The 14,468-nt window shown below is 51.2% G+C and overlaps 7 protein-coding genes across 7 annotated transcripts; 4 read left to right on the plus strand and 3 right to left on the minus strand.

The window, feature by feature from the left end:
• Positions 1-314: 314 nt before the first annotated feature.
• On the minus strand, positions 315-1,509 carry PG998_009322 (septin; the record flags this gene model as incomplete). Its single annotated transcript, XM_066876138.1, has 3 exons — positions 1,381-1,509; positions 697-1,259; positions 315-644 (listed from the first exon to the last, which is right to left on the minus strand). Exons 1-3 carry the CDS (start codon positions 1,490-1,492, stop codon positions 315-317), a joined length of 1,005 nt encoding a protein of 334 aa, XP_066728294.1. The 5' UTR covers positions 1,493-1,509.
• Positions 1,510-2,515: 1,006 nt separating this feature from the next.
• Positions 2,516-2,997, plus strand: PG998_009323 (mitochondrial 54S ribosomal protein bL32m; the record flags this gene model as incomplete). Its single annotated transcript, XM_066876139.1, has 2 exons — positions 2,516-2,885; positions 2,942-2,997. The coding sequence occupies 2 exons, from the start codon at positions 2,516-2,518 to the stop codon at positions 2,995-2,997; spliced, it is 426 nt and encodes a 141-aa protein (XP_066728295.1).
• Positions 2,998-3,644: 647 nt separating this feature from the next.
• PG998_009324 (WD40/YVTN repeat-like-containing domain protein) lies at positions 3,645-4,786 on the plus strand (the record flags this gene model as incomplete). Its single annotated transcript, XM_066876140.1, has 4 exons — positions 3,645-3,647; positions 3,711-3,747; positions 3,808-4,356; positions 4,413-4,786. 4 exons carry the CDS (start codon positions 3,645-3,647, stop codon positions 4,784-4,786), a joined length of 963 nt encoding a protein of 320 aa, XP_066728296.1.
• A 672-nt stretch (positions 4,787-5,458) lies between these two features.
• PG998_009325 (DNA polymerase delta- subunit 4-domain-containing protein) lies at positions 5,459-6,152 on the plus strand (the record flags this gene model as incomplete). Its single annotated transcript, XM_066876141.1, has 2 exons — positions 5,459-5,917; positions 5,979-6,152. The coding sequence occupies 2 exons, from the start codon at positions 5,459-5,461 to the stop codon at positions 6,150-6,152; spliced, it is 633 nt and encodes a 210-aa protein (XP_066728297.1).
• Positions 6,153-8,101: 1,949 nt separating this feature from the next.
• On the minus strand, positions 8,102-9,446 carry PG998_009326 (Queuosine salvage protein; the record flags this gene model as incomplete). Its single annotated transcript, XM_066876142.1, has 4 exons — positions 8,102-8,274; positions 8,332-8,692; positions 8,781-8,935; positions 9,035-9,446. The coding sequence occupies 4 exons, from the start codon at positions 9,444-9,446 to the stop codon at positions 8,102-8,104; spliced, it is 1,101 nt and encodes a 366-aa protein (XP_066728298.1).
• A 1,343-nt stretch (positions 9,447-10,789) lies between these two features.
• Positions 10,790-13,175, plus strand: PG998_009327 (uncharacterized protein; the record flags this gene model as incomplete). The annotated part of the gene is made up of 6 exons (XM_066876143.1): positions 10,790-10,864; positions 11,168-11,338; positions 11,406-12,392; positions 12,451-12,712; positions 12,768-12,852; positions 12,905-13,175. The coding sequence occupies 6 exons, from the start codon at positions 10,790-10,792 to the stop codon at positions 13,173-13,175; spliced, it is 1,851 nt and encodes a 616-aa protein (XP_066728299.1).
• A 555-nt stretch (positions 13,176-13,730) lies between these two features.
• PG998_009328 (uncharacterized protein) lies at positions 13,731-14,369 on the minus strand (the record flags this gene model as incomplete). The annotated part of the gene is made up of 2 exons (XM_066876144.1): positions 13,731-13,931; positions 14,106-14,369. The coding sequence occupies 2 exons, from the start codon at positions 14,367-14,369 to the stop codon at positions 13,731-13,733; spliced, it is 465 nt and encodes a 154-aa protein (XP_066728300.1).
• Positions 14,370-14,468: the final 99 nt, after the last annotated feature.

A 14,468-nucleotide genomic window follows, 5' to 3' on the forward strand; every position in this document is an offset into this window, starting at 1 on the left:
GAAATGCTGCTTGCTCTGCTTGCTTTCCCAACACGTAACATGACTAGGCTTGAACAACCCAAAATTAGGCCAAGTGGCCATGGATATCTCTCGAATGTCGCCTCTCTTCATCTAGCACTGCCCCAGACCTATTAGACACTTTCAGGGACTATAACTTTTGTGGTCCACGATCCATGTCTTCGCACGTAAACCGTCCATGCGACTAGTCGCAGATTCATAACTGGGAAATGGCGATCTTTCTGTATCCCATAAGAGTATGAGAGCAAGCGAAGGATACCTCAGAGAATGTGTGTAGGCCCAATGAATGACGGCAATTAGTAGCCGTTCATGGTCATGCGGTTTGAGTTTCTGCTCAGCTCGCGATCTGCGGCAGGGCTAATAGGTCGGCTGCCATGGCCCTGCGCGCTGCTCTCCTTCAGGGCCAACAATTGCTTGGCACGGAAAGTCTCGTAGTGGATCTGCGAGGTGGTCTCGATAAGGTCTTGAAGGTGGGTTCGGAGCAAGAAGTTTCGCAGGTAGACGAACTCGCAGTGGTTCTCGTCCTCGACGTTGATGACGCCCCACCGGTTCTGACGTCCACGCACCTGCTTTCCGTTCACGATGATGGACTTCTCAGAGCCAACAACAGCGAAGGGCACAAGACTCTGCAAATATCATTAGCAAGTGAAGGTAATAGACAGGCACTGGACACTTTACCTTGATCTGTGTGTTAACAGAACGCTCCTCATCGTCCAACTCCTCGTTGTCGTAGGGGTACATCTTAAGGTTGTGGAAAGCGAATTCCTCCTTGATGCGCTCCTTGAACGCCTGTCTCTCCTCCAGGGTCAGGGAGTCGGCCTTGGCGATGACGGGCACGACGTTGACAACATCAGACAGCTTCTTCAGAACAACGATATCAATGGGCTTGAGCGAGTGTCCAGAGGGCTGGATGAAGAACAGGCAGCAGTGAATACGGGTGTCCTGAATGTATCGTTCACGCTGAGCTGTGAGCTCCTTTCGCAAGTACGCAGAGTGCTGATCCTTGATATACTTGACGATAGGGTCCCAGCAGCGGTCGTTGTTGACAAGATCACCATAGCCGGGGGTATCGACGATGTTGAGTCGTAGACGGACACCGTTCTCCTCGATGATGTGCGATACGGGGTGGATCTCGGTGGTCGTGCGGACGGGCTCATCGGGAAGCAGTCTACCCTTGGAGTCGATCAGGTGAGAAGCGAAGATGGTGTTGATCAGAGTCGACTTTCCAAGACCAGTCTGGCCTGTATGGTGAATGTTGGTTAGCCACGTCGCTCGACTTCAATACGTGTGTTCAATCTGGCGATTCCGGCAAGGTTGTCGGCCAGATTGATTGAGCACTGGCAATAAGTTGATAGTACTTACCGACGCAGATGACGTTGAATTGGAAACCTCTCTTCAAGAGCTTGCGCTCGATCTGGGAGGTGATGCTGTCGAAACCGACATGGCTGTTGGGAAAGACTGTAGGGGCGGCCATTTTGTCCGAATTCTGGTAGAATGAATGCGACTGTATTAGAGATGATGAAGTCAAAGTCGAAAAGAGGTAGCTCTGTTCCAAATCCAAGAAACAGCCTAGGGGCAATTAATTGGATAGTAGAAAGAATGAACGGGCGGAAAGGGGGCAGACGCGAAGTGAAAGTGGAGTTTCGGTAGAGTTGAAGATGGATTGATGAAAAGACGACGGAGTGCACACAAGAGAGGAGGGTAGAAGAGTCTCGAGATTGAAACGAAGGCGAGGTGAGGCCCGAATTAACGCTGCTGAGAGTTCCTGCCGTGGGTTTTCCGCTGAACTGAACTTGAAGGTTGCAACTGGTCAAGTCGAGGATGGGTGATTGACTTCGGAATTCGTGTTCACCTGGTCTTGCGCTCTCTCTCTCCCTCTCCTTCTAAGGCACGACGGGGACCAAATAACACTAATTTCCGCTGCAAGGTATGGGACAATGGATGGGCAGATGGGCAGGTCAGGGCAGGTGCCAAATGCACCATATCGGGCTGGCTGCTAGTCTGTCGCTGCTGCTCTGCCGGGACGCCAACCGTGGATTAAGGGGTCGAGGGCAGACGGCGGGCGCTGATTGGCCAGGGAGCTGTCTGTGCACTAAACCAGTCTGAGTCTGGGTACTGGTCTGGGGGTGGAGAGGAGAAAAAGAACGGGCCAATTTCAAGGGTCGCAGTCGCCTGATGACTTGATTTGCATTGAACATGAGCTTTACCTAATTGCGCTTGAAACTTTTTTTATTTGGCCCCGGACGTGGTGGTCAAGGTTACTTTCTGCACAGGGGAGCTACTGGCTACCACCTGCCCTCTGACTCTAGACGCTGGAGCCCAAGCATAGCACGGCAATCTAAAACCTCTTTCGCCGACTTCCTCACGTGGATCCGCGATAGACAGCAACCACCGAAATCTCGTGCGCCAACGTCGATTGCCCCAATTCGACTCCAATTGCCAGGAAAGAGGCACCCACGCACGCACAGGCGACGGTAGTGCAGTCGACTACTCAACAATGGCCGCGATACAGCAATTCCGGTTCGCTTCGGCGGTATCATCGCTACTACCTCGAATGCCCTCTTCGGCCTTTGCCTCCTCTTTCAGGTCGGCCGTCCTCTTCTCACAGCAGACCCGGCAGGCGCCGTACCCATCATGGCCGTTGCTAGCGGTTGCGATCCCTGCTGCCATTCAGAGCATCCCAGGTCTGCTCGGCGACATCTGGGAAGGCATACTTAAGGCTGTGCCCAAGAAGAAGACCTCGCATATGAAGAAGCGACACCGACAGATGGCGGGCAAGGCGCTCAAGGATGTGGCGAATTTGAACAAATGCCCCGTGTGCGGCCACACGAAGAAGATGCATACTTTATGTCCACAATGCATGGGCAGTAAGTTGACTTCTGACATCTCCCGAGGCTGGGGCACGTAGCTAACGGCGCAACAGAAATCCAGAACATGTTCCCTAACACATCAGCGGAGAAGAAGATCGACCATGCGTAGGCGACACACGAATCGTAGTGTAAATAAGAAAAAAAGGGATGAAGGGGATATATACTGCATCGGTTTGGCGTTCAAAGGTCGGATTGTCAACGGCCCCCTCTATTCATCATGGATGAAAGCTTTGTATAAATCAAGTGTATCATAACAGAGCAATGTATACCACTATATTATGCCCAAGTACATCACTGATGTGGACCATTGCGGTTATGATAGTTTAAGCCGTATTACATATTACCTGGATGCTGGGCTGCTTTTCCGACCTTCAATACGGCCTATCTTTTCATTTGTCAAGTGATGCAATGCAATCCAATGCCCAGGCTCTGGACACGAACCCCACCAAGTAGAGAGAGCAGGAACAATTCTCCATATCGATTGCTTCCGTAGCAAGTCATTCGTTGCCAATGGAGGTAAACATTCTGAATAAGTAATTGACATATTGTTCCATGTCGTAGATGGCCAAGTTTCCAGGGTCCCGAATGTACGGTATTGGACAAACCCAAGCTCAAGTACCATTCAATTGTGAATTGTTGAAGTCGATTTAGCAAATTGCCCCACCAAAGCTTTCCCGTCTACAATATCACCACCGTCATCAAGAGAGGAACACGAGCTTCGCAACATCTTGCGCGCCTGTTCTCTTGGTCAACACTATGGTATGGACACAACATCGGATAAGCTTCAATTGTAAGGCATCATATAACTGACTCCGTCTTTAGTCTAAACAATACCTCACCGCACATACGGTGGACGACGGTAAGCTCCTCACCTTGCTACTATCCCAAGTACTCTATCGCATGCACTGACTTCGTACAGCCCACATTGCCAACATCTTTGCGATCGCCGCTACGAAAACAGCCGTCCTTTCAGCCTCCGGCTCCCACTGCATAAACGTCCATGCGACAAACAAGGAAGGATACCCTCTGGTGCAGTCCATCTCCAATGCACACAAGCTTGGGTGCCACCACCTGGCCGTGGCTCGCGATGGGCAAATCGCCGCTTCGATAGGATTTGCGGGGGAATTGAAGACATGGAAGATCTCAGAGACGGGCTCCGGTGACTGGGAACCGTATGCTGAGGTCGCCAATGGCGGCGAGAAAGCGGGTGAGGCGTGGGCTCTTGCGCTTAGCGAAGACGGGTCTGTCCTGGCAACTACGACGCACAACGGCCGGGTTAATGTCTGGAGGTTGCGCGACGGTTCGAGCCAGCTTGTCCAGCAGTTCGAGCCAGGCTCCATGGCCACAAGCGCATTTGGCATGTCGGTTGACATAAGCCGTGACGGCAAGTACACGGCAACTGGCCACGAGAATGGGGCTGTCTACCTCTACAACAACGAGACGGGCCGGGTCGTATACCAACTACCAGGTAAGCAAGCAAGCCCTTCGGTTCCTCAACCTAGCCTTTTGTTGACCCTTTCCCAGGTCTCGCCAAGCCTGTCCGCGCCGTGGCCTTTTCCCCGGCCGGAACTAAGCTTGCCGCTGCTGGGGATTCCATGACGGTCGAGCTGTTTGACCTGCAGTACGGTGATCACGTAGCCCAGTTCACAGGCCATGCAGCATGGATCATGAGCCTCGACTGGAGCGATACAGGCGAGTACCTTCTCAGTGGATCGTACGACGGCAAGGCCAAAGTGTGGTCCATAGACAAGCAAGCCTGTGTCGCCACCCATAATGAGACAGAGCAAGCACTTCTCAGCGTCAAGTGGTTACCGAAGACAGGAATGAACGAGATGTTCTGCACTGCTGGCGCGAACAAGAGTTTGACATTCTACCGCGAGGCTACAGGCACCGCCTAACGATCGCAATGACTCCATGAGATATGCATTACTGGGCGTGGCGTTCATGAGATGGCTACGACACGTATGGACGGAAATGAGGTCTATCCACTCGTCAGGTTTTAGAGAGTATGGAGAATTAATCGATCTCGTGAGCAGCTCAGCCAGCTAGCTTCTACAGTTTCATTCCAGATCCTCTGCGGAACGAGCAATCATACACCTAGCAGTGCAGTCAATCGAATCCATCCATTGACACCACAATTTACAAATCCATGTAGTCTCCTCACCAATCCAAATCATCAACTAAAGTGTATCGAGTCTATATGGAAAGTACCTAGAATCTGTAGAGCACCGTTGAAAGCCAACTCTAACTCTAACAAAGAAGTTAGTCACGTGCAATCGTACCTTCCTCGCGTTGTCCTTCCAACTCTAGCCCGCTTCCCCAATTTCCCCCAACGTCATTGCGATCTCAGCGCCTTGGGTTCCCGCATTCTTAGACCGCATCCCACAATTCCCAAGTCCCCTGCGTAAATCCATCAAGATCGCATTGCTTGCAACAGAGAACACACCGTCGGGCAAACATCGTCAGAGGAACATTCTTTTATTTTTGTTTTACGTTGATCACTCAGTTACGTCCTCAATTGACACCCAAATTCCCATACATCTCTTGTGATACCTACCTCTTGTCTCATCATGCCTACCACACGACGCAGTACCCGCTCCTCATCGCAAGCCGGCGGCAAGCAAGCGACACTATCCTTTCACAACCGAGTGACTAAGGCAGTACCGAAGTCAAGCAAGAACAACGTTTCGTCTCCATCCAAGCAGTCACCGCTCTCCAAGCACGTCATATCTGCTTCGCAAGAAGAGGAGGAAGCCCAGGCCAAGCCCGCTAAGGAAGACATCATCCTCGACGATGTTGTGGCCGACTCTGAAGAGGGAGAGTTCTCGCAGGTAGAAGAGGATGAGGCTACAGAGGGTGTCGTTGAGAAATCGGATGCCGAGCTGCGCGCAGGGAATATCACCGGACGCCACGTCGACCAATACTGGCGCAAACTCGAGGGCGAACGCATTGCGAAGAGAGTGCACCAAGAGGACCTGAGCCAGGCCGAGAAGGTCTTACGGTATTTTGACGTCAGCTCGCAATACGGTGTGAGTATTTCTGTTCTTGCCAAACCTTGGGAACCCGTCCTCTAACTTGCACCTTACCTAGCCTTGCGTCGGTATCTCACGCTTGAGGCGCTGGCAACGAGCAGATAAGCTTGGTCTCAACCCACCGCCAGAGGTTCTCGCCGTCCTCGTTGAGGAAGAACAGAAGAAGACCAAGGGGATTCAGAAGGCTCATATTGACGTCATATTGAACTCCACGGCCGTAGGTGTTTCATAGATAGTATTGGCGTGGTATTTTTTCCACATGACACGACACAAAGTCATGAGCTATGTAAGCTTTGAGGCCATTGCAGCACAGCTATCTACGAACTGAATGTGCCTTGTGTTTATGGACTTGGGCTTTGAGGTGTTCAGGAGTTTGGTTTTCATGTGTTTCCATCGGGAGCGAAGGGCTTTCAGGCTCCAAAATTGTGCTTTACCAGATTCAATTCAAATGCAACTGGCGCTCATGGCAGGATGCGCATTAATGTAAGCAAATGAATCGTTCTTCGCATCGTTTGTGAATTGGTTTGCGGAAGTTAGGAACACCTGCCATATCACGATACGAACTGAGGTGGCCGTCTGCAGAAGGCCCCTTAATTTCAAATCAAAGGATCACCACTCGTGAAGTAGTCTAACAATATTACATTGAGTGAATCAGGTTTGCTCCTGGCGGTGATAGTTGGAAAACACTTTCATTCCATAAATCGTACTACAATCGATGACCTATCTCCAAGCCATATGGGCTTCATAGTCATATAGCTAGGTAACTTGGATTGGCCCGGACTCATAATAAGCCGGGACTGAGACGACAGCTGGAAGCCAGAAATATCAAGCTATATCAGCCACGTAGGTCAGACCGCCCTGGTCGTCATTTCGTACTACACTTCGGATACGCCCCCAATACTCGGCAAGTTCTATGCTCCAATAGCTATTACAAGAATAACTTACGGAGCTTCACCCACACATCATCCCCCTACAGTTAGCAATCTCAAACTCTGCACTTGAAGAAAATCAGTAGCAACAACGACACTCCTCTACAAACCTCATCGGTTGATCCCTCGCCTTCTTGAAATAGGATAGATGCATCAGGCTGTGAGTTCGGGTGATCCTCCATAGAGAGACTACCTAGACGAAACACCACCCGCTCGATAGGAGTACGGCATGGATTTTTCAGGAGGCGGAATTCCTTATTGGAGACTTCCAAGGCAGAAGAAGGGTTGAAAAGGGGAGCAAGCCAATCTCGACTGTATTCGATACATGTGGTTGGTTCCATCCCCCACGATGAGATGTCCTTTTTGACCTCTTGGACACAGTTATTATTGTAACAGTTCAATATGGTAAATGATCTCTAAAGAATTGCAAGCCTATCGGCATATCGATTATGAGGTCTTGCAGTAGGTTCTCGTACGTTGGTGAGTATCTAAAGAGCTGCTAAACATGATGGAGAAGCATATTGCTCTGACTGTTGATATCCAAGCATTCTAGTTAGTGACAAGCATGGCGAAGTCTCCATGGACGAAGGATGAGTGAATAACATGCCGAGTCAAGGACCATGTGAACGAGGGAAATATTGAGACATAGCTGAGCTGTTGAGCCTCACAAAAAGTAATAAAACATTACCAAAATCAAGAAATATTAACCTACGTGGCACGTAATACCAAAGATCATTAATTGTAATTGGAAAAAAAAGAGAAAAAAGGCAAAAGCTCAGGTAGGGTATTCGAACACGTGTTTCTGGGTTGACCTGACGAAAGGCATCGATGCCCCCAGAATGTACGTGCCGAATTCCTACCTTACGAAAAACCCATAGAGGTTTTTTACGACTAGACCAAGGTGCCGATCTCCCTGCTCTAGCAATGGAAGAATGGTTAATTTAGATATTTAAAGGTAGCTTGACAGATGGAGGTCTTGCTTAGGCCTACCTACCTGGGGCTCACAGCGGCCTCACTTCACTTAGGTATGGTCAATCCCCCAAGTTACCCAACCTGGAAGTCACCCAGCACAGCAATGATTACCCTGGCTTGGATAGGAAGGTGGACAAAGTAGACAATTACTTTTCACACAATAACACTGGCTCTCAAGAAGAGATAATGTCTTGGTGGTTCAAGATCTCCTTTTGTGTCACCCACCACCATTTCCTAGCAACTGCCAAGGACAGCACGCACCCAAGTGATGCACCTGTACTCAATACCAAATGCTTCGCGTGCGGTGATGGGGCATCGTCTCTTTTCCGTCTGCTTCTAACTGCTTCATGGTGTCGTATAGGAAGAAGTCAATCAAGATGGCGTTCATCTTGGCCTCTGGATGAGCCCGGTTGATCTCTCTCCTGAGCAGCTCCACGCACCATATGCTACAAGCTAGAGATGGAGACATAAGCATTTGGGTTTTGCATGAGTGAGTTCGGCATCTCTTACCTCGGAGCTGAAGTTCGTAAGAGGTTCCACTCTCGATGATGTCCCCTTTGCTGACCATGGCCTGCAGGGGCGGGCTGTACCCTATGCAGCCCAGAGTTGACAGGATCTGCGGCACGCGGTAGTCGGCGAACATAGTGATCTTGTCGATGTCCCGGAACTCGCCCCAGTCCTCACCATTGAAGCAAGCCCAGACGTCGGCCACGAATATCTGAGCACGCTTGAGCAGCCGTACGGGCTTTCGACGGTTCTCGAACTTGTGCTCATCCCGGAAGCAATCGAAGTCGCGCGCAAGCATGTTCACAAGCTCTGCGGCTGACCCATCGGCTGCTTCGACGAGAGTTGTGACGCTGCACGAGTATTTCTGCGGACGGAGAGTTGGCTGGGGTTGGTCTGAGGAGCGTTGCGAGCCGCCCGTGGTGGGGAGAAAGGGGGGGAGGGGGGAGACCTACCTCATACAGCACCTGACCTGCTTCGCGCAGGCACTTAAGACGTTCCTCAAGCAATGGCATCTCCTCCTCGGTACATGACCGGAAGACGTGCCGCAACGACTCGAGGTTGCACTCATCCTCGCTCTGCCAGTAGTGCGGGTCGGTGATGGGGATGCCTTGAAGATTGATCAACAATTCCGTCATGGGGCTGGTTTACGCGACATCTGCAGCAGGACACACGAAACGACAAATGGGCAGGACAGAGTTGCACACACCTTCCTCCAAGGCTCTCTGCAACGCCGCAACGAGACTCCAGTAGCCCGTCCAGTTCTTATCTTTGTAGTTGATAGCAAACCGTTCATCTTCGGGTTTCAACGACCAAAAAGAGAAGTTCAACAAGTCCATAGTGAAGATAAAAGCCACAGTCGGCTCGTCCTTGCTTTTTGGGTGCAGCTCATGCTCGGCCCAGCTAGCCGTCGAAAACCCCTTGGACTGCATCTGCGCGTGGATTATCGCCGCGGCATTCTTGCATGCACGCATATCCACTGCAACATCAATAGAGTTGTCGTAGACATACTCGGTGCCTTCGAGAACACCCGTCTCGGCTTCGGCAGAGATGTTGGGCTTCCCGTGAATATGTTGGCGGAGGAGCTCAAGCAGCTCGGGGTCGGCCTCGTCGTCTGACATTATCTATGCTGTCGCTATAACGACCGACCGAATCAACGACTCCTAGTACGGGTTTCTCGAAGATATGCACTGAAGGTTGATGTGGATTGGAACGTCCAATGTTTAAGACATGGAGATGTGGAATTCGAGCCCGACCTCGAAATTTGCGGTTAGCGGGTCAGAAGCTGGAGAACCAAGCAGTCTAAAACTACGTTATGTGTGTACCTATATAGCACGCGAATGAAATATAGTATCGACCAGCTTCAGAATTGGCGACTATGGTTATTCTGGTGGCTTGGAACACCACGGTTAAAAATCATCGGAAGCCTCAACTCATTTGTGTTCCCTTGCCCGCGCCTTTCCCCCTCTTGGTCTTTTTCTTTCTTTCTTTACTGGCCATGCATGTGTGGTATGTTGCTCCGTAGAGGAGGGTGAGTTCCCCTGTAGGCTGAGGCGTGCCTGGGACCAGGCCAATTGCAGCAGTTATTACCGTGCACACCCTGCCCTCTCTGGCCAGCGCGTTTGGGGGCGTGCGAGAGGGCGTGTTCCAATTTGGACCAGGTCCCGATTCCGTCACCGGGCAGCGGGAATGAACCCGAGTCACTGTTAAGGTGCCCCGTGGACCCTGTGGCGTAGCGATAACCAGAGTCAGAGTACATCATACATTCGAGTGCAACAGAATGATAGATCATTGATCTACAGACTGTCGAGCTTGAGCACGTAAACGTCTATCGGGTATCCCAAAAGGCAAGTGGACGGAATTCCGAGCAGTTGGTCGGAGATATATCTCAAGTGATTCCAAGCCCCCATCCACAATTCTGTACCTCAATTGTAAGTGCGTGACGGAGTTTCAGTCATCAATGTTTGCCCAGGAAGTTGTTCATAGATCATTAGGTCGACACCTCCAGCTTTAGGGCGTGTGTGTGCCCAGTGCCCAGTGCCCAGATGATGACGGAAGACTCCCGGAGGTATCCACGTACCTTTCTAGGCAGGTACCTTAGGTACCTATCGGTGGCCTACCTGGCACCGATTAGCAGCGCCTGGCACCTAGAAGTCACCTAGCACGCTAGGTAGAGTAGCACTCAAGGCTCACACCTCGCGCCATCCATCCCATCGAATCGAGGCTGAGAGAAGCGCCTGCAACTTTTCAGTGATTTATTAACCTAGACGCAGCTAGATCTGCCCTTTCAACCATCCAGTCGCCTTTTTCTACATTTGCGCCTGCTCGCAATTCTCTTCACGATATACTTACTTTCGATCGCGTCCAGGACTCATCTGCAATCGTTCCTTCGTTCATGCATCTCACCCCATCCATGACGGCAACTGAAGTGGGCTGGAGCTGTCTTTAGGTATCTCACTTCACCATGGCGCAGGCTCCAACTCGCGACAGCTACAATCGCCAGTCGCTGACCAATGGCGTCAATGACGCCGTCAAAGCCGTAAGTCTATTCTCCATCCATTCCTCGCTATTGATGCAGAGCAACCAAGAGCTGTGCGTTGCTTTGCTTCCTGTACAAAGAGCTTTTCGGACTGCGCATTGCACTGCATATGTCGACCACTGTCGCAAGCGCAAACATGGCAGCTCTGACCGCGCAGCGCCTCTCTACCACGCGAGACCTTCACAACTTCTCTTGCCGTTCTAGAGTCTTGGAAGCTCAGTGTCTTACTGACTACCACCGCTGTCCACCTTGGAAATGCTGGAAGATATCGAACTAGTCATTTTACTGACGTACGTCTCACAGGCCAAAGTTTTGATGGTCGGCGCTGGCGGCATCGGATGCGAACTCTTGAAGAACCTCGCCCTTACTGGCTTTGGCGAAATCCACATTGTCGACCTCGACACGATAGACCTGAGCAACTTAAATCGTCAATTCCTCTTCCGACACGAACACATCAAGAAGTCCAAGGCATTGGTATGGGATTCCCGGGTGACGTGGTGGCGGTGGCGATGGTGATGAGCGTGTACTAACCGACTTGCAGGTAGCGAAGGAGGCGGCCGAAAGCTTCAACCCGAACGTCAAGATCGAGGCGCACCACGCGAATATCAAAGATGCGCAGTTCAATCTAGAATGGTTTCGCGGGTTTAAGCTGGTTTTCAATGCGCTGGACAACCTGGAAGCGAGACGGCATGTCAACAAGATGTGTCTGGCGGCAGATGTGCCATTGATTGAGAGCGGTACGACTGGTTTCAACGGTCAGGTTCAAGTCATCAAGAAGGGTGTCACAGCGTGCTACGATTGCACAACAAAGGACGTCCCCAAGTCCTTCCCCGTGTGCACTATCCGAAGCACTCCGAGCCAGCCTATCCATTGCATTGTATGGGCCAAGAGCTATCTTCTCAACGAAGTCTTCGGCGTCAGTGAGGATGAGGCAGCTTTCGACCATTCAACGGACGCCGACAATGCTCAGGAAATTGCGGAGCTGAAGAAGGAGGCCGAGGCGCTGCGACGAATCCGAGAGTCTGTTGGCACCACAGAATTCCCCAAGATGCTGTTCGAGAAAGTCTTCAAGGCCGATATCGATCGACTGCGGTCCATGGAGGAAATGTGGCAGTCGAGGCAAAAGCCGGAGCCTCTGGACTATGACGTTCTGAAGCCCAAAGCCCCTACAGTCACTCCGGAATTGCTGCAAGACGGCCAGAAATTGTGGTCACTGGAGGAGAACCTGGCCGTTATGGACGACAGTCTGGAACGACTGAGCAAACGCGTGGCTGAACTCAAGACAGCTGGAACAGCTCGGCCTACAATCACGTTTGACAAAGATGACGAGGATACGCTAGATTTCGTTGCGGCAGCTGCCAACATTCGGTCTTCCATATTCGGCATCGATCGGAAGTCGCGCTTCGACATCAAGCAAATGGCCGGCAACATCATTCCAGCCATTGCGACTACGAATGCTATCGTGGCCGGTCTTTGTGTGCTTGAATCCTTCAAGGTACTCCAAGGCGATTATGAAAAAACCAAGGAGGTAAGCAACACAACCCATATACCTAAATCGAGATTAGGACTCATACGTAACATTATAGGTCTTCCTTTCGCCCTTCGCAACCCAGCGCCTACTGAGTGCGGATAGGCCTCAGCCTCCGAACCCAAACTGCCCGGTCTGCAGCGTTTACCAGACGAGTGTATATGTGGATTTTTCACGTGCTACACTCAAGGACCTGGTAGGCGACTTTGTGAGATTGCAATTAGGTTACGGTGACAAGGAGCTCGCTGTCAGTACCGAGGCTGGTGTTCTCTACGACCCCGAGGAAGAGGATAATCTTTCCAAGAAATTGGGTGATCTTGGTAATTACACTCAAACTGGCTCAACTCATTTCCTCTTAGTCTAACATTTGTGCAGGTATCAAGCAGGATACTTTTGTTACCATCGTGGATGAAGAGGACGACGACGTCTTTGTCAACGTTGTGCTCAACATCCAAGAGGCGTAAGTTGTCTTACCCGATGTCTAATTTACAACCAACTGACATCCCTGCTAGCAAGGAACCCCTCGCAGACAAACCTATCAAAAGTCTTGAGCCTGACCAAGCCCCCAAGATTCCTCGCAAGCCCAAGAAGGAGCCTGCCCAAGAAAGCAATGGTGTGAACATGGATGGCGATGCATCAGCTAAAGATCTGAAGCGCGCCCGAGAGGATGAAGGCGACTTGCCGCCGCCTTCCAAGAAGACGAAAACGTCTGGAGCAGACGATGACGAAGTTGTTCTCGTTGGGGATGAGCCAAGCACCGGAGCTATTGTCATTGATGACTAGTCCATGCGTATGGCAGGGACCCTAACAGATATTCGGTCAGGTAGCGCTGAGGCCACCGTCCAGATTGAGGACGGTATTGTGTGCATATGGATTCTTAACAAGAAACGCCGCAGCGTCGGCGACTTCCTCGACCGACCCTAGCCTACCCAAGGGGATGAGGCTTTCCAGATCGGCCGACTTTGCGATGGCTACATTGTACATTAGCGGACACATCCACCTCGAGGAGAGCCGTAAATGGATGGGACTAGCGGCTGGCTTGGGAATTTTAGAGCAAAGTGAGCAACATACAGGCGGTCATTTCAGTCTCGATATACCCCGGAAGGATGACGTTGATTCGAATGCCGAATCTCCCCACCTCCCAAGCCAGAGCTCTCGTCAAACCTAGGGCACCGAGGTTAGATAATTAGATGAACCGAGAAATATCTCGAAATACTAAAACACATAACAAACATACCCACGATCCCTGCTTTCGATGCCGCATATACACTTGCGCCCTTGCCAGCATGGGTTGCGAGAAGACTAGCAACATTAACTATGCAGCCTTTTACATGTTGGTTAGTAGACCGTGGTCGCAGAAGCTCCGGTGAGGGACTTGCCAGATTTCTGCTGCATCATCCCTTTTATGACCTTTTGACAGCCATTGATGGTGCCTTCCAAATTTGTGTTCAAGATGTCCTTGACATCAGGCAGCGTTGTATTGAAAAGAAAGGAGTTTTGGGTAATCCCAGCCGCATTAATGAGAATATCAACGTTTTGCTAAAGTAGGACACGAACAGCCAGGTCAGTTGCTTTCGGCTCGGAAAGAGTCAATAGTTAATGCCCCATCGATCCCCCTTTTGCTCACAGCTCTTTCATTGGGTCTGTTCGGGTTTGGAAAGTCGACAGAGGGTGGAAACCCTCGGGCTATATATAAGGGGTGCCTTGACATACTTTGTTTCTTTTCATTTGGGCCATCATGTTAGTCCAGCCATTATCATGTGCCACATTGAAGGCATACGTGGCATGCTTGGGCGCGGTTGGCAGCGTAAGGCCAGGCTTCATGTCGAGGCTCTGCAGCGCCGTCTGTAGCCGCGCCTCGTCGCGTCCGACGAGTGTGATGCTGGCGCCCTCAAAGGCGAAGTGCTTCGCGATGGCCAGGCCAATGCCTCGGCTCCCGCCCGTCACGATGGCGTGGGCACCGGCTAGAGAACGCATCGTCGTCCCAGGGAGGGAGGGTTATGAAGATATTCGGGGCCTGTACGTGCGGTTTGTCACGTGGTGCTGCTGCTGTTGCAGCTTGTTGTCGGGATGATA

The sequence above is a fragment of the Apiospora kogelbergensis genome (assembly GCF_038363985.1).
Source record: "Apiospora kogelbergensis strain CBS 113332 chromosome Unknown utg000006l_segment0_segment0, whole genome shotgun sequence".
NCBI classification, from domain to species: Eukaryota; Fungi; Ascomycota; class Sordariomycetes; order Amphisphaeriales; family Apiosporaceae; genus Apiospora; species Apiospora kogelbergensis.